The 18,769-nt window shown below is 36.8% G+C and overlaps 1 protein-coding gene across 1 annotated transcript in view; it reads right to left on the reverse strand.

Annotated features, from left to right (window-relative positions):
* Positions 1–18,769, reverse strand: part of DHX15 (DEAH-box helicase 15) — a 58,796-nt gene that overhangs the window by 25,753 nt on the left and 14,274 nt on the right. Inside the window, exons 4-6 of the mRNA XM_079919080.1 lie at positions 7,631–7,790; positions 5,852–6,070; positions 1,576–1,743 (exon numbers count right to left, since the gene is read on the reverse strand). Coding sequence (XP_079775206.1) covers positions 1,576–1,743; positions 5,852–6,070; positions 7,631–7,790 — 547 coding nt within the window. The remainder of the gene's footprint in view (positions 1–1,575; positions 1,744–5,851; positions 6,071–7,630; positions 7,791–18,769) is intronic.

An 18,769-nucleotide genomic window follows, 5' to 3' on the forward strand; every position in this document is an offset into this window, starting at 1 on the left:
ACTCCACAGAGAATGAGTACTTTTCAGTCAACAAATCAACTTCAAAATTATATACTAAAGTTATCACTTAAAACTGTCCCCCAAAGTTCTGAATGCACATAAACAGAAAATATTTTAAAACATATTCTAGAGACAGCACTGACAAAAATAATTGCAATAATTGAACATAATGAAGCTATGATCAGACTATTTTTTTTAATAATTGCAATGTTGAACATAATGAAGCTATGATCAGATTATTTTTTTAAAAGTCATATTCACTACTCTTGTTGATCTATGAAAAACTCAAAACCTAATATTTTTCCTTATCAACCTCCTGTTAATTTATATACCACTACGCTGGGGGTGCCTAACTTTTCAGTAAGTTCTTTCCATTTGAAAAATGTATCTGGTTCATTTAACTTTTACACAGCCATGTAAAGAGATAATTAACCATGATACATTTAAATATCTTTATAATTTGTAATTTTCCAACAATCATCAAAAATGTTGGGAAAAAAGATCGAAAAAATACAGCAAAAAAAATTGTGAATCTGTTAAGCTAGAATACAGACATAAGAAAGCAATAAATTCCAAATCTGACTGACAAGCAAGTCATAAGTGAGTAATATTTCCTAAGACTTTTCTACATGAATAAACTCAAGAAATGTGTAACAGTTGCCACGAGGGCCTAGACTGTTCTAGATATGTTAGTACCCTGTATACAATAAGCTTAATCCCCGACAATCATCTCCCCAAGGTGATGAAGGTAATCAACTATACCCAGTTTAAAATATGCAAACTTTAAAACCAGATCAAGAATCGTACCAAAATTCACATGCAGCTTATTATATAGCCTAATAAGTGGCTGGGCTTTTTAGAAGCCAAATTGACTCTAGTGGCTTTCCAACCTTTTCAAACAATGCAATCTTATTTTCAAAGGATCTAAGAGAATCTCCATCTCTTAAAAAATAAAGGCATAGCTACCTGTATCAAACTCAGATCTCCTTCCTATACACGCCCCCCCCACACACAAAGCACCCAGAAACAAGGCTGGAATTCCCCTGGCTCCCTTCCTGTGCCAGGCAGATATCCACACCAAAAGGATCCACAGTTCCTGCCCACAAGAAATCCAAATATTTACGCAGTGTGATTAGTGTTGCTGTTATTAGAGATCTGTGCAGTCACCATTTCATACCTACAGACATGACATTTGGTTAGGTCTTGACAAAAATTCTAGGCAGAAGCCAAGGCACTAAAGAAAAAAGTACTTAGTTTTTGCCAAGTGATTTAATGGGGAGGAAGACATCTGGCTGTCTTCCTCACCCCAATCAACCTTCCATTTGCTAAGGAGGAACTTCTGGGGAGAGAGGGAAGCAGTATCTGCTCTTACTCTAAGGTCAAAAGATATGCAAAACTCTACTCAAATACATTTCTTTCTATTTACTTTGTAAATACAGGTAACGCTGTAGCACACAATTCAGATGACAATCACCCATAACTTACTCCTTTATAATTAATTCAATATAGTTTGATATCTCACAGACAAATCTTTCGGCATTAATGCAATGTTTATAGAGAACATTTCAATGCTACCTTTCTTCCAATTGCTCCGTTCTGCTTTTTTGGAGGCGGAGGCTCAAAAATGCGTTGCTGCTGCTGAGGTGGGAGTGTAGAGTACAGTGGAATGATTTTAATGTCACCAACTTCAGGGCCCAAATCATCAACCTCACGCTTTATTCTCTTACAGGCTTCATCAATTTCCTACAAAAGTTTGAGTTTGAAAATAAAATGAATACACACTGAAACATTTTAAGTATTTATCATAATCCTAGTTCTATGCACCTTATTTTCATTTTAGTAATCAAAATTAATTTAGCAAATTTCACTGGGATTTCCAAAAATAATCCAAGAAACTGACTTCTGTAGTCAAATAAACACAAAATTGCCTTATTGGCATTCCACACCCTTTTTCTTAGACTCGATATCCTAATTAATTCTCAACAAACTGTACTAAAATTGAAATTTCTCACCCAGGAATATTTAACTGCACTCATAACCTTTTCAATTTTCACAATCTAAAAGAAATTGATGTGCTAGATATTTTAAACAAGCCAATTAGGCTTTAATGTCACGTATCACTAATGCAATTATATGGAAGATTTGCTTCATTGTGCTTAATGAGAACACACACCTCTACAGTATCAACATAGATATTTAAGAACTAGGTTAACCCAAATATCTTAGAGCCTCTTCAAAAGTTTCCCTACTACAGAAAACGATTCCAATACATTTGCATTCAAACCCAGTTTTAAAGAGAGGACACACAATGAATACTGAGAGTGTATGAGCGACAGGTGGATGGGAGGCTCTAGGGGATGGCAAAGGGACTTGAAAATGGGAAGGGAGCCAATTTTAAATTTTACAGAAGCTTTGATTTAGTTAAACTCAGAAGTATGCTAAATGATTTGGCAGTCTGTCCAATAATCTCTACCAGAAGTTACCCTTATTGACAAATTATCTTTTATTCAAAAGACAGAATGATTTTTAAACATTTATCAGGTTAATTTATTGTATATTATAATCAAGCTAGAATAATTTTCCTTGAAATGATTGTAAATCAAAGTGCAACTGTGTTTCCATGTTAAAGAATACAAAGATTTTGGATACTTAAGAACAACAAAAAAAAGGTTTTTTCCATCAATTTCAAACATACCAGTTTTCTTGAATAACAGATAAAGTCTTGAAAATTGTGACACAGAAAATTACTACTAAGTATTTGATGTAATAGTTTCCTTTGAGATCTAAAGTTTCCAAACGAAAATGAAAGTTTGCTATTCACTGAAAAAAATATAACAAATGAAACAAATATTTTTACCAAAAAAACTGCTTTCAAATGCTGAACCTAGATTAGAATGCCCCCTGCTGGTATACAAATACAAAATTAGACCTCTTCCCCACCCCCGCAAAAAAAACTGAATATAAATCCAAAACTAAATTTTATATATTACATATCCTATAGGAAAACTGACACCAGTATTTTCAATTTTGTTAATTCTATAATATATTCGACTGGAAAATAAATGGTCAGAAGCCACCAAATCCCAGATTTTATATAGAAAATTAAAAGTGCCCCAAATCATGCATTTGCAGACTCCAGAAATTTTAACAAGATTATTGTACTTGGAAGTACTAGAAGTATTTGCTAAGCATGTATGGAGCTAAAACAAAACCACTATTGCACGGGATATAAAGACTACTCTAAAGAGCAGAGGGGAAAAAAATGCCACACCATTTATGTTTTTATACAAAGTTCTAAACACTATGCTTTTAAACTCAGCAACAAAATTTTCCCTAAATTTAACCAAACTTCCAGAGTCAACACTGTCAGTTCTGAAGACCACAAAGCTTATTAACATTCATCAGCACAATGCAACCTTCTGCTTAGTCATGAATTGAGAACTGAGACAAAAGTTTAAGAGTTTCTGAATTCAGGAAAGACTTTCAGCTCCAAAAGCATCAATATGTATGTTAGTAAATTAATTCAGACCCTACTAATTTAAAGAATTTCAACTCCTGCATGTGGAAAAGATTCAGTGAAATTAAAGATAAAAGAATATACTGCTTAAAGAATGAAGGTTTCAACATCTTTAAGCATCTACAATTGATATTTCAATTATAATCATTCTTATCTAATTCAGTAGCACAGCTCCTCTAAGGAGTTCTTCTAGGAACACTTGATTTAATGGATTAAAAAAAAATAATACACATTCTAGAATTCACATGTTTTCCAACCTTTCACCAATTAAAAACTGGTCTCTCCCCTCCCAAATTAACTCAAGGGACTACAGAAAACACAACTGTTTACGTGGTCAAAATGGTAACATGGTCATCATTTTTAAATGTCAAGATAGCTAAATTTTATGGATGCTATTCAAATTTATGGAGACAGGAGTACTGAATTCCCAGAATCTACCATTTAACTGACCAAGTAAAAATAACAGGTTCACAGACATGAGGAATAGTAGTATTGCTACCTTATCCTTAAAGGTCTTTACATTCTTCAAGACTTTATTAGTCTTCTAAAGGAAACTTAAAAATGCAACAGGACACATGTAAACCTAGTTCAATTACAGTAATACTTTACTGAAAGATACACACATTTGAAAACCTTGGGGCTTATTCCCTTCCTTTCCCCAGCTGTGGGGTAGCTGCCAAAGTATCAACCACAGAAATTTAACTCATAGAAAAGCATCTCAGGTCGTCTCCATAAGGCCATCTGATATTTTTGATAGAATTCTAATATGCTTGTCTATCTGAACATAATGACTATTTTGAATAGCCGTTAAAAAAACATGCTATGCACTTTGGAGGAAGTGAGAAACTATAGAGACCATACACAAAAGAACAAAATGAATACAACAGCCTCAACATTGCATTATAGGATAAACACTGTTTACATGCATCTAAAAAGCATTTGGTACTCTTGCTTACAAAATACATATATAAATTCTTCCATTCAAAATGCATACAAAGGGAGATTAATACATACAGAGATCTATCTGTAAAACTGAATTTGCAACCCACCTTTTTTCCCAAAAGAACAAATATGATTCTCTACTGTGAATGATTTTGCACCCCCAGGGGACATTTGGCAACGTCTACAGACTGGGGGAGTGTAACTGCATCTAATGCGTAAAGGCCAGAGACACTAAGAAACATCCTACAATGCATGGGGTACCCACAGCAAAGAATTAATCAGCCTACAACATAAATAGTGCTATGGTCGAAAAACCCTGCTCTACAGAAAAGAAACTATGGTCAATGGGACAGAAATAATAAATCATATGGACAATACTGAAAAAATGCAAGGGTAAAAAAGTCACTCAACATTTATAGCTCTTAATGCAACAGCATTTGATCAAATATTATATATCAAGCATCCCTGCAGACTGAACGCAAATAAGAGAGTTCACATTCTAGTGGAGGTGAATGAACAGCACAGATACAGAACATTTCCAGCTATGAAGAAAGTTGTAATGGAAAAGCACTCCTCTAGAACCTTGCTAGGAATAGAATCTCAGGCCCTACCTGACCTATTGAATCAGAATCTTCAAGCTTTCTAAGTGATCAGCACATATATTAGTTTGAGAAGCAAGTTCTAGAAAATTCACAAAGCCTACTACAGCAAATGACAAGCTTTAAGAAAACCTCTAGAAAAGGCTTTCTAAAACTATTTTATCCAGATAGCTTTCATTGAGCTTATTTAGCCATCAAGAATTTTTCAGCACACCTGTAAACATCCTGTTGGATATGAGTTTAGAAAATGCTGCATCTGAGAATAAAATTCCTATCTTAAAATTGATGTAAATTCTAACTAAGGAATTTCAGTGATTCCTTCCAATCCTCAGTAAACACATGCAAGAAGACAAAAACAAAACACACACATTTGTTTTGATGGTAGATGGGCACCTGAATTACCTGAGTTCACTTACAAACTAAATTACTGACTATAATAACCAGATTTCACATCACCTGTGATTCAAATTCATACCTCAGCAAAACTGCAAATTAACACAACACTACTCACCACCCAGGTCTCCCCAAAGTTGAGACTACAATTGCTAAATCTTGAAATTCTAAAAGCATTTAATATTCTTAGGGTAATTAACTAGAACACAAAGACTAATAGTATAAAAGGGTATTCCTAGAGTACACAGATAAAAGGAGTTAAATATTTCATATATATATACAATCAGGTTGAAGAAAAACTTTAAATACTGGGATAAGAAATATATGGTTAATATATGCCAAGTTCTTAAAGTTGTTGCCTAATAGAAACTATAAATAATGAAGCAAATAATGACAATACCTCTTGACCAGTTAAGAAAAGTAGAAGATCTCCTTCCTCTTCTTCACACATATGAATCTGGATCACGGTTCGAATTGCTGCTTCAAGATAATCTCTCTCTGGTTCGGGAGTATAAAAGATCTCAACAGGATGTGTACGCCCAGGAATAGTTAAGAGAGGACAGTTATCAAAGTAAATCTGGAATTTTCCTGCATCTAGAGTAGCGCTCATAACTATAACCTGAAAAGAAAACAGTAAATTAAGTGAAGCTGTCTTCAAAGATACTTATGTGGTTTTAAAGTAAAAAACAGAAGAGTAATGTTTACTGCTCCAAATATGTCAATATGCCTAAATAAACTGTGATTAAAAAATTCAAATACAGAAAAGCTGTGCTATAGTAAGCTATTTACATTTTTAAAAAGTAGGAATAAACCTGGCATCCAATAAATAAACTAGAATACATGTTCATGAAGCAACACCTTAAAAACCAAAGTTTATATAATTACATGATATGTAAAAGGGCTTGGTAAAAGACAACAAATATGTAGTATGATTGCAGCTATGTTATTAAAACAAAACATGACAACCTTGCACATAGGGGAAAACAGGAAGAAAGCGCAAAAACAAAACAAAACAAAATATTTCTCTATTCTTCCAAACCATCTTTATTAAGCATATGTTCTTCAGAAAATTTTCTAAAACAGAGGCTTTCTATACTGCTGTAAAAGCCACAGTGAAAAAAGGTTGTTCAGGTGCAGGGTTGCATGACCGTGTAGTCACCCTCCTTTTATTTAAATTATGACGTTATATGACCCATTAAAAACGTACTTAAATAGAAGGCTCCCCCCTTAAACATTCCACTACAGAGTTCTTAATTTCTACTTTGAGTTCCTAACTAAAAATTTCAGTAGCTCATAAGGTTTAATCAATAATGACAGTACTCATATAGTTATTCAAATATATTCTTTAAAAGCATAAATTTAATATTTATAAGCCAAATCATACTCAATATCAATTTTTCTTAAGACCAAGAATCTTTCTGCCTAGTATACAAACCCTCTGTAACACATACACTAACACACGATACTAAGTTCCAATGAATGGTACACACATACACACAGACACAATGCAAAAGGGGAACTTCATAAACTTTGGGAGACAAAAACGTCAGCATATTCAGTCAGTTTTAAGCCCTTATCAACACAGTAACACTGGCCAGGGTCTAAGTGGTGTAATGGACAGAAAAACAAACAAACACAAGACCCTAGGTTAAGGGAAGGCATTTCTAAGGAGTGGTTTATTCTGGGTGTAGATATTCCACTCTCCAGCATTACGAGTTATAATGAGCATGTTTGTGTTGGGACAAGGACAAAGATTTGATCCTTAATGAAGGCGTTCCCTGTACTTAATAAAGTCAGGGTGAACAGAAGGCTTAAAAACACCATTAGATCATTTAAAACAAAACAAAACAAGAAACAAAAAACTGGGTGGGTTAGAAACTGAAAAGATTTGGCTTAAAAATACATTACTAAAATATATTACTAAAAATACATTACTAAAAAATACATTACCAAAAAAATTTGGCTTAAAAAGGCATTACCAAAAATACATACTTAAAGTCTAGAAGACACAGCAAGGTAAATTAGAAAGAAAGGATAACCACTATAGGTACTCTTATTGGTTGCTTCTTTTACAGGTGATTATTTTTTGTAGTCGATTAGAGTGAGCATCATGTGCTCCCTGTTTTTTATATATACATACATATATAGGTATTTTTTAACAACAAATAAATTAATTCACCTTTAAATCTGATCTCTGTCTAACAACCTCCTTCAGAACACCCATGAGAATATCTGTAGCCAATGTCCTTTCATGAGCCTCATCAAGAATTATTACACCATAACGCTCCAAGAGAGGATCATTCATAGCTTCACGAAGTAACATCCCATCAGTCATATACCTATATTGACAAAGAACATGTTAGTTAAGGTTCATTTAGGGCATTTTAAAACTAACCTTCATGACATAAATATGAAATGCAAAGACATCAGATAAGTCAAAATTAAACTCTTATTCAAACCAAGTGTGCTATTGTTTCATAATCAATTGCAAAATTAAGCTTCCAGAAAAACTTTTCAGTGAATATATCAAAGTTATACATTATCAAATCCTGTCAAGTGAGCCTGTAATACTGCAATGCATTGAGAAAACAAGGTAAATCTGATGATGGAATATAACAAACACATGGTTTCACACAAATGCCAAAGCAAAATTAGTCACTTAAAAAATTTCTTAAAAACAAAATAAAATTTTAAACAAATATTCAACCTGCGAATAAAACTAAGAAACCATTTTAAGTTGCTTTATCACATTACAGCACTAAAATGTTGTACTTCTTTAAAATCCTAATAATTCCTCACTTAAGCTAACAGACTCCTGGTTCAAAAGGACTAAGAGAGCACAAGTCTACCATCTTTCTTTCCCCAGCTCCATCCAATTCAATAAAATGATGGTAAAGAATCATAAAAAGGAATATATTCATGGAATGAGTAGCAGCATTAGCACTATGGAAATGCTGATAAATACATATGGAAGAGAAAAGGCAAATGGCATTAGCTGTATCAATGAAGCAAAGAGGAAAACTAGGCTTAGGGATGGCTCAAGAGAAGACAGCTAATGTGTGATACAGGCACTCAGAAGAAGGGTGGTTTGCAGAATGGCTGTATGGGTCAGCCATCTCCTGTCCATTCCATTCTGGCTGCTACTGTCACTAACACGAAACGCTATCCTACATTTGGCACCTGGACAAATTGCAAATGCTGAAGTCACAGGTCATTCAGTTAAAATACAAATCCATGGTTTTATTTACAGAATTAAAAGCAGTATAAAAATCTGATGTCATTATTTATGACTTCACTATTCTGGCTCTATTTTTTGTTTTGTTTTGTTTTGTTTTGTTTTGCGGTACGCGGGCCTCTCACTGTGTGGTCTCTCCCGTTGCGGAGCACAGGCTCCGGACGCACAGGCCCAGCGGCCATGGCCCACGGGCCCAGGCACTCCGCGGCACGTGGGATCCTCCCGGACCGGGGCGCGAAACCATGTCCCCTGCATCGGCAGGAGGACTCCCAACCACTGCGCCACCAGGGAAGCCCCCTGGCTCTATTTTTGACAAATTAGTCTAATCTAATCTTTCACGGACCAACTTGATATTTTTAGCTAAGGCCATCTGCTGGAGCACCAAGTTCAGCAAAATGACAGTATACAACCCACAGGAAGCCCTCTCTTTATTTTACCTGAACTTAATTGTAAATTAAGACTTTTGGCAAAGAAATCCATCTTTACTCTTTATATGTTATGTTTCCTTCTTCTTTGGTCCTATTTTAAAAAGGAAGCTACCACATTCCTGGCATCGACACAGCATTACCTGCAAGATTATTTTATATTAAGACCATGAAGCAAAAACAGAGCCAATTAAACTATGACTCAATGCCTTAACCACAGTGCACCACGGTGCATGAATCAGCTACACTATCCTCTAGATGCTCTGAAATATCTTTTATCTCTTTGAGGACATGTGGTGCTTTCTCCTGCCTTCAGATGTTATTACTGACATGAGCTGGGCAGTCCTTTTGCACATTATCTCAGTAGCAAAACATTAATACAGTTTCATCTACTTGTGGATAATTTCCTTAGATTCAACAAAGCTCTTGTCTGTTGCTTTGCAAGGCAAAAAACCCGAACTGGTCACTCTTTGAACAGCAAATATCTGCTTAAATACTATCAAATTTACACTCTACTGCTCAGTTTGCAAGCCAACTCATTTCAACATGGAATCTTAGTGTATTATTTTGAAGATACTTTAATTAACAAATGAACTCAACATATGTAGTTACGGCAATACATATTACTTATTTGAAGTGACAACTTGTACAGCTAGATCAAGTTCAAGCACTGACAACCACCTAACTTCTACCTGCTTAGAAGACCCACATAGACTGTAAAATGCATTCTAATTTCACATATTAAAATTGTGATTAAAAAGCCACTAAAGTATCAAACTTTCACTTGAAAAGTCCTTAAAAAAAAAACAAAACACCCTTTTATTTTGATCTTTTCTCATATTCCTCAAACTTCAGACCACCAAAACACTATGGAGGCATCCAAAAGGAGAGCTAACCCAAATGCTCATTCTTTCATATTTTTCTGAGAAGAGGGGAAAGGTTACAAATGGCAGTTTATATATTAAATTAATGGAACTATTATTTGCCTTCTTTTATTAACAAATTGTATTACCTATTACCAAGTTGAATGGTCAACTAAACCTGAACCCTCTGACTTCCAGATTCTACGGACTCCTAATAGTTCAATATTGATTAGATCATCACCCAGTGATCCAATTCTATGACATGTTACAGTTAATTATCTCCTGCATCACCAGCTAATATGGGAAGCTTGCTGTTTGTACAACAGAGAGCTTCAGGAAAAAAGACATTTGTGAAGTTGGAAAATCTCTCAAAGATACAATCAAATTTGCTGCTTTCCCAGTGAAGAAAACTGAGTACTAGCAGTTAACTTTTCCAGGGTCTCAAAACCAGTTAAACAGCTTACTAAGACTAGGTATCAGTGTACTGATTCCCAATCCCAGGCCCCTCCTACACTAACACACTCTTCTAAAAGTCCCAGGTAAATAAATGAAAAAGATACCTGGTGATTTGCTGTACTGCTAGATGTATGAAACCCTTTGCTAAAAAAAACAAAGTAACCTGAAACAGAGCACAAAAAAGGGAGAACCAGGTAGGTACTGGTGGTCCTATTAAAACCCTAACCATTTTCTTTTAGTTAGGTCAAGTTTTACTACCTTTCATAGTAGTGATAAAATACTTAACCCAGACTAAGGGGTGAGCCATAAAAATAGGGGGTCACAATAATAAATTGTAATTACATTATTCTGAAGTTTCAGTAATGGACTAGTAAACAAAAATTGCACAGGACGGCCGAACTCTACATTTTACTGGATACCCTATTCTCCAGTGTTTTTTTAACTGTCTTAGGACAAAGACTAGCTTAAAAAGTCATCAGCATCACCTGGGAACTGGTTAGAAATACAGAACTGGCCTCACCTCAGACCTACTTAATCAAAAATTCTGAAGGTGAGGCATAGCAATCTGTGTTCTAACAAGCTTTCCTATGATTCTGATGCTTGCTAACTTGTGGAAAGCACTAGTCTAAATTAATCAAGTTAAACAAGAGGCAGGGTATTCCCTGGCGGTCCAGTGGTTAGGACTCCAAGCTTCCAATGCAGGGGGGCCAGGTTCAATCCCCGGTTGGGAACTAAGATACCGCAAGCCGTGTGGCATGGCCAAAAAGAAAAAAGTCTTTGGCGCTATTAAAATAAAACTTAAAAAAAAAAAAAAAGAGGCAGATTAAGCAAAGTAGATGGTTAAGGTGGCAAAAACATCCTTGGAGCAAGTCAGAAACAGTCCCTATTTCCAAACAGGACTGTCTATATAATAAAACAAAGCAAAAAAACCCGGTGTGCTAAGTACTATCAATTTAGCTTAAGTATTTTTTGCAGTCAATGCGCACAGGCAGACGGCATGGTACAAGCCAACCGCAAACTCTGATCCCAACCAATGTCACAAATTCTGGTATAAACAAAGCACTTTAAAACATTATGTACTGCAAACGTGTTATTTGTTTATAGTTTTCTTTACATATATTTATAATTTTTGAAACATCTCAAGTAGTCAGATTCAAAGAAAAGTCATAAAGGGAAAAAAGATCCACAGAAAGGTGACAAATGCTTTGCAAAATGAACACCAGAAATTAAAAAAAAATTTTTTTTTTTTTGTGGTACGCGGGCCTCTCACCATTGTGGCCTCTCCCGCTGCGGAGCAGAGGCTCCAGACGCGCAGGCTCAGCAGCCATGGCTCACGGGCCCAGCCGCTCCGCGGCATGTGGGATCCTCCCGGACCAGGGTATGAACCCATGTCCCCTGCATCTGCAGGCAGACTCTCAACCACTGTGCCACCAAGGAAGCCCTAAAAAGTTTTTAATAATAAACTATGTATTATTTATAACTTTAATGAATGTCAACAAGTAATGCTCAAGTTATGAGTGATGAAAAACTGACTAGGGCTTCCCTGGTGGCACAGTGGTTGAGAGTCTGCCTGCCAATGAGGGGACACGGGTTCAAGCCCCAGTCCGGGAGGATCCCACATGCCGTGGAGCAACTAAGCCCGTGCAACACAACTACTGAAGCCCACATGCCCTAGAGCCCGGCTCCACAACAAGCCACCGCAATGAGAAGCCCACGCGCCACAACAAAGAGTAGCCCCAACTCGCCGCAACCAGAGAAAGCCCGCATGCAGGAATGAAGAAAAAAACCTGACTGTATGGGTAAGCAATCCTCAGTAACAGTGTTCTCGGGGTGGGGGGGGGCAATAATAAAAGACTCCCTGCCTCAGCGCCACCCCCCCAATTCCAGACTGATCAAAGATGTTTAAGACAAAAACATACTAGAGTACAGAATACATGGAGGCTTATTTAAAACAACCTTGGCCAGGGTGTGATGTAAAATCCACATTAAAAAGTGGTTAGGGGGCTTCCCTGGTGGCGCAGTGGTTGAGAGTCTGCCTGCCAATGCAGGGGACACGGGTTCGTGCCCTGGTCCAGGAAGATCCCACATGCCGCGGAGCGGCTGGGCCCGTGAGCCATGGCCGCTGAGCCTGCGCGTCCAGAGCCTGTGCTCTGAGGCGGGAGCGGCCGCAGCGGTGAGAGGCCCGGTACCGCAAAAAAAAAAAAAAAAAAAAAAAAGTGGTTAGGGCTTCCCTGGTGCATTGGTTGAGAGTCCGCCTGCCGATGCAGGGGACACGGGTTCGTGCCCCGAGTCCGGGAAGATCCCACATGCCGCAGAGCGGCTGGGCCCGTGAGCCATGGCCACTGAGCCCGCGCGTCCGGAGCCTGTGCTCCGCAACGGGAGAGGCCACAACAGTGAGAGGCCCGCGTACCGCAAAAAAAAAAAAAAAAAAAAAAAAAAAGTGGTTAAACGCTTGTATAAAATTCGTGTTTCTGCAAGGCATGAAATGTCATAAACAAGGCAAGGAAACAAATGGCAAACTAGGCAAAAACTGCAGCTCATATCCAGAATGCCAAACTGCTAAAAGTTCATACAAATCAGTAAGAAAAAGGCCGACCAACCATAGAACAACCATAGGACAAAGAATAGAAAGTTACCAAATTTCATCAATCCTATAATACTGTATATTTTTAAAATTTTCCTTCTCTGTGATTGGCATGCATTTTATTTTTATTTTTTCCACTCATGATTTTTTAAATTGAAGTATAGTTAATTTACAATGTTGTGTTAGTTTCTGCTGTACAGCAAGGTGATTCAGTTATACATATACATACTTTTTAAATATATATTCTTTTCCATTATGGTTTATCATAGAACACTGAATATAGTTCTCTGTGTTATACAGTAGGACCTTGTTGTTTAAAGCATACATTTTGAAATAGCACCTGTCAACCAGGTAGCAATACTCCTGGAAAGATGAAAAAAGCATCTCAGATTCCAAAAAAAAATACAAATGGCCCATAAATACATGTAAAGATGCTCAATTTCATACAAAAGAAATGCAAATTAAAACCATAATGAGATTCTATTTTTCACTTACAATACTGACAAAGATAAAAAAAAAAAGTTCCACAACAAAGTGTTGGCAAGAGCATGGAAACTGACGCTCATTTTCTCATCCCTTACTGGTCTGAGTAGATAAAATCTCTGTGAAGGGAAATCTGGCCACAGCTAATAAATTCAAACACACCCTTTGATCCAACCAGTTTCATTTTTAAGAAACTCATTTCACAGATATACTCACCTGTACACGTGTGAAAAAATGTGTGTACAAGATTGTAAGGGAGTACCTAGGGCAGCAACTGATTTTAATAACAAAAACTGTAAATTTGAGTGTCCATCAGAAGAATTAAACTATGCAGCCATTAAAAAGAATGAGGCGGGCTTCCCTGGTGGCGCAGTGGTTCAGAGTCTGCCTGCCGATGCAGGGGACACGGGTTCATGCCCTGGTCCGGGAAGATCCCACATGCCGCGGAGTGGCTGGGCCCGTAAGCCATGGCTGCTGAGCCTGCGTGTCTGGAGCCTGTGCTCCGCGATGGGAGAGGCCAGAACAGTGAGAGGCCCATGTATCGCAAAAAAAAAAAAAAAAAAAAAAAAAAAAAAGAGGCAACTTTGTTTATTGATCTACAACAACCTCCAAGATAAATATAAATGAAATCAGCAGCCATACGTCTTGAACCAGCCCTACTATAAACTCTGAATTAATCTGTTCTGAAAATCCTAGTTACACGGTGCTTTTCCAATACTGTTAGGGTTTTGGTTACCTTTCGAAGTATAGGCTTTATCCTGGCATGATTAAATATGCATGTAAATCAAAACTATGTTCTTAGAGGATGCAAAATTTGTCTCAGTATGACCCAAAGAAATTCTTGGTATCTGCTTCAAAGAGTATTTAGTATAAATGACAGGCACTGTTCATTCTGAGTAATTAGACTTACTGCTTCACAAATACTTACACATAACTATATGGAGAGATGAAGAATGAGGATGGAGAGGAATAACAACACATACAGTAGTTAAGAACACATCCTTGTTGCAAGACAAACCTTGATCAAGTCCCTGCTTTCTTACTGGTGTTCAATCTTGAACAAGTTCAACTTCTCTAATACTCCATTTGAAAAATGAGAATATGGTAGCTATTGTTTAAATTAAATAAAACAATGTATATAAAACACCTAACTGCACCAACTGCCTGGCACTTGGTAAGTATTCAATACAGTAGAACTCTACACTCCACTCTTAACTAACCTCCACCTAATGAATGAATCCTTGGGAAAACCACCCTTACTCTACAAACATACTGTAGTATAACTACACTTTTGTCCCTGCCAGTTGGGACAACATAATCATATGTGACATGATGATCAACTTTTAGAACAGAAAAGAGAGTTGTACGTATGTATCCTAAGTTGTATGCTCCAGAAAAGCTTGAAAAAGATAAATCACACACACAAAAACTATCAAATGTGTGAGATAACTACAGAAGAGTGAAAAGTGTCTGGAATTCCAGAATTCCAAAAGACTGAACTCTCTTAAATTCCAGAAAACAACACCTGTGTACTTTGCAAGTCTTTGAGGTTTAGATCCCACCTTTAGAACTAGACATTTTACTAAGTAATGGAACTCCAAAGGGCCCTTATTCAAGGAAATGGGTTGGTCCTACATTAACAGATTGACGAATGAATGTATGGGTTTTAAGCTAAAATAAAATGTTTAACATTTTCATAAATTTTCTATTTACCACTGTTTTTATTTTATTTTAAATTTTGACTGCGTTGGGTCTTTGTTGGTGCACATGGGCTTTCTCTAGTTGCGGCGAGCAGGGGCTACTCTTCGTTGCGGTGCACAGGCTTCTCATTGCAGTGGCTTCTCTTGTTGCAGAGCATGGGCTCTAGGCACGCGGGCTTCAGCAGTTGTGGCTCACGGGCTCTAGAGCGCAGGTTCAGTAGTTGTGGCGCACAGGCTTAGTTGCTCCACAGCATGTGGTATCTTTCTGGACTAGGGCTTGAACCCGTGTTCCCTGCATTGGCAGGCGGATTCCTAAGCACTGCACCACCAGGGAAGCCCTACCACTGTTTTTAGATTAACCCACTACAATCCAGTCAAGTGACATATGTGTCTCTATTAAAGAAAAGCTACCCATATTAAAATGCCTACACAAACAGGTTTGTGTCTGGTAATTTCTTCAAAGTTATAATGGATCAAGACTTCTGAAAGAGACAATGACTAAAAGAAGTCCTTACACACTTTCCTACCACAAAACCTATTTTTGTTTAACGCCCCTATCCGTAGAATAATTTTTTAATGACAATAGTAAGGAACAGAAAAATAACAAAGCTAAAATAGTTTGCATTTATCAGGAATAATATTCAGAAGATAGAACTACATAGAGTACAGTGATTTTATAAAATATTGTTCTTTTCACCAGCAAATATGGTGAGTCTAAACACCCTACCCTTCCTTCACAATGCCAACACTATGAAATGGTTGATTACCAAAAAAAAAGCAAACGATTTTTAAACATGCTTACAGTGAATGCTATTATACTTATTAAAGAGCTACTGATAGTTATCAAATACCTTCATCCATCAAAACAATTTTTTTCCAATATCAGTTAGTACTTCTGTATGCCATGTGCACAAAAAAAGTTGATCATACATTTTAAGTATATAGAAGTCAGTTTAAAAAATGAAGTTTTTTACCTCTTTTAAGTGACCTGGCTATTTCTGGACTCATCACTAACTTAAGAAAGTCTTCTTGTGCATGTCCAAAATAGCTAGCACTGTATGCCTCAGTTCTATGAATTTATTTTAGACAACTTCACAAACCTGATCCACAAGAACACAGCCATTTAAAAAAGCAAGACATTTTGTTGTTCAATATTACGATCTCCTAAAGGACAGCTCACATACAATCCACTAAAGCACAATCTAATTTTACTGTGTAGAAAAATAAAGGTGGGAGCATCCAATCTGATTCCGCAGACATCACATTAGCAAATAATGGTGGTTAAGAATGAAATAATGACTGAGTTTTTTCTTTCAATGTCCAATATTTGTTTAATAATCTATTAAGTTGTTAGAACATAAATACTTATTAGGTTCTTAGAACCAAACTACTAAATAAACAAGAATTCTGAGTTATTTCTTTAGGCCTAGGGTGTCATGAAAAAACTCCTGACATTAAGCATGCTGCAAATCAAAGCAGCATGGGAACTTCTACTCTACTTAAAATCTAGCTAATCTACCTAGTTAATTTGCCCATTTAAGTCTCTCCATCCTTCTCAGCTCAGATGAAATACCACCTCTTCTGTGAAATCATCTACACAATTCATGTGACATTCAAACTACCTTCTTAATTGCTTCATAGCTTACCTCCCCAACCAAGTCAGAAAAGAGCCAGCAACACTAGCTCGGTTCCTTTATATACATAATGATCCTTTCACTGGTAAAGGGATAAAGATTTATATAGGCTCACGTTCAGTCTGACATATTCTTAGCAAAAGCATTACCCAGTATGAGCAACACTAATCTTACTATAACCACAACACTATATTTAGCATGATATCAGTTACAATGAGAACAAATCACTATTAAATGTAAACAGTCACATGGAAAGGTACTATACAGTACTTGGAATAATTTGCAATCTACAATGTTTTAATGCAATTCTAATATCAAAAAAATGGACAGGGACTCCCCTGGTGGTCCAGTGGTTAAGAATCCACCTTCCAATGCAGGAGACATGGGTTCAATCCCTGGTCGGGGAACTAAGATCCCACATGCCGCCGCAGGGCAACTAAGCCCGCCCGCCACAACTTCTGAGCCCTCTCGCACTAGAGCCCACACACGAGAGAGCCCACGTGCCAAAACTGAGCCCTCGCACGGCAATCAGAGAGAAGCTTGCGCGATGCAACAAAAGATCCCACGTGCCCCAAACTAAGACCCGACGCAGCCAAATTAATTAATTACTTATTTTAAAAATGGACCAAAAAAGCCAAACAGAAAACATCAAATCACACTTATGAAGTATATATAGCCTCATAGTTATTAACTGAAATGCTGAAGATCAGCAGCCAAAGAATCCAGCTTTATTTTGGCAAACAGCCAAAATACATTTGGTATGTGTTTCAGAGTTAAGGATCTCATCAAGCAAAAGAAATTAATAGAAAAATAAGGAAACTAAATCATTTTTTTCAAAATATACTGCATGCAAATTTTCATAATGTTTGAAGGAAATGTTCTCCCATCTTCACAACAGAATTTACAAAGCTAGGATCAATGTGTAGGTTCTACTTAGTGTTTTTTTTTTAATTTATTTGGCTGCGCCAGGTCTTAGTTGCAGTATGCAGGATCTTCAGTTGCAACATGCGGATCTAGTTCCCTGACCAGGGATTGAACCCGTGCCCCCTACACTGGGAGTACGAAGTCTTAACCACTGGGCCACCAGGGAAACCCCCTACTTGGTGTTTTTAAATATGTTGGCACTGTAAACAAAAGAGACTTCTATAATCCCTTGTGAGTGCCTAAGTATAAACACAAGCATCAAATGTAATACTATATGCAGACCTTTAGGAAATCAAGTTAGCTTTCTATGAATTAACAAAAGCCAACAGAATTTCAATTCTAAGGTGACAACAGTGATTTTTTTAGTCTCTATGACAGGAACTGCTTAAGTGGTAAATAGCCACATTTACTCTTTATTCCCACCCCTTTCTAAAGATCCACTAAAACCGCCTTTCCCTAACTTCAGTGCTACACTTGAATTAGAACAAAGCCTACCATATAACAGATGTTCAATAAAGTAGTTTATAATTGATGTTTATATAATTAATGACCTCTAATGACCAGATATCTGTTTCCACATCTTACCTTCAGTCCTAAAAGAATATTTGGATTCATTGATTAATTTCATATTGACAAGTAACGTTTAATTCAAGCTAAAACTCCCAAATTGTAATTCAATTGTTGTATTAAAAGGAACTTTATTAAATTGGTTTTATAAGTCCATTTTAAATTAACCAGGTTAACTGGTTAATAAGATCCAATAATTTCTCAAACTGGAAATCTTCCACCACTATCAGCAGCAGCAAGAGTAGAAATGTTGACTTAGCACTTGCTGGGTAACAGGAATTACTCCATGGGCTACACACAAATTACACATGTGATCTGAGAACAACCCTAAGATGTAGTTGTTATTATCAGCTCCATCTTCTGAAAAAAGCAGTATGCTCAGGGGAGATTAATTACGTGGCCAAAATCACACCTAATAAGTGGCAGAGCTAGGACACAACTCAGGCA

Source organism: Stenella coeruleoalba (assembly GCF_951394435.1).
Source record: "Stenella coeruleoalba genome assembly, chromosome: 4".
In the NCBI taxonomy this organism is placed as follows: domain Eukaryota; kingdom Metazoa; phylum Chordata; class Mammalia; order Artiodactyla; family Delphinidae; genus Stenella; species Stenella coeruleoalba.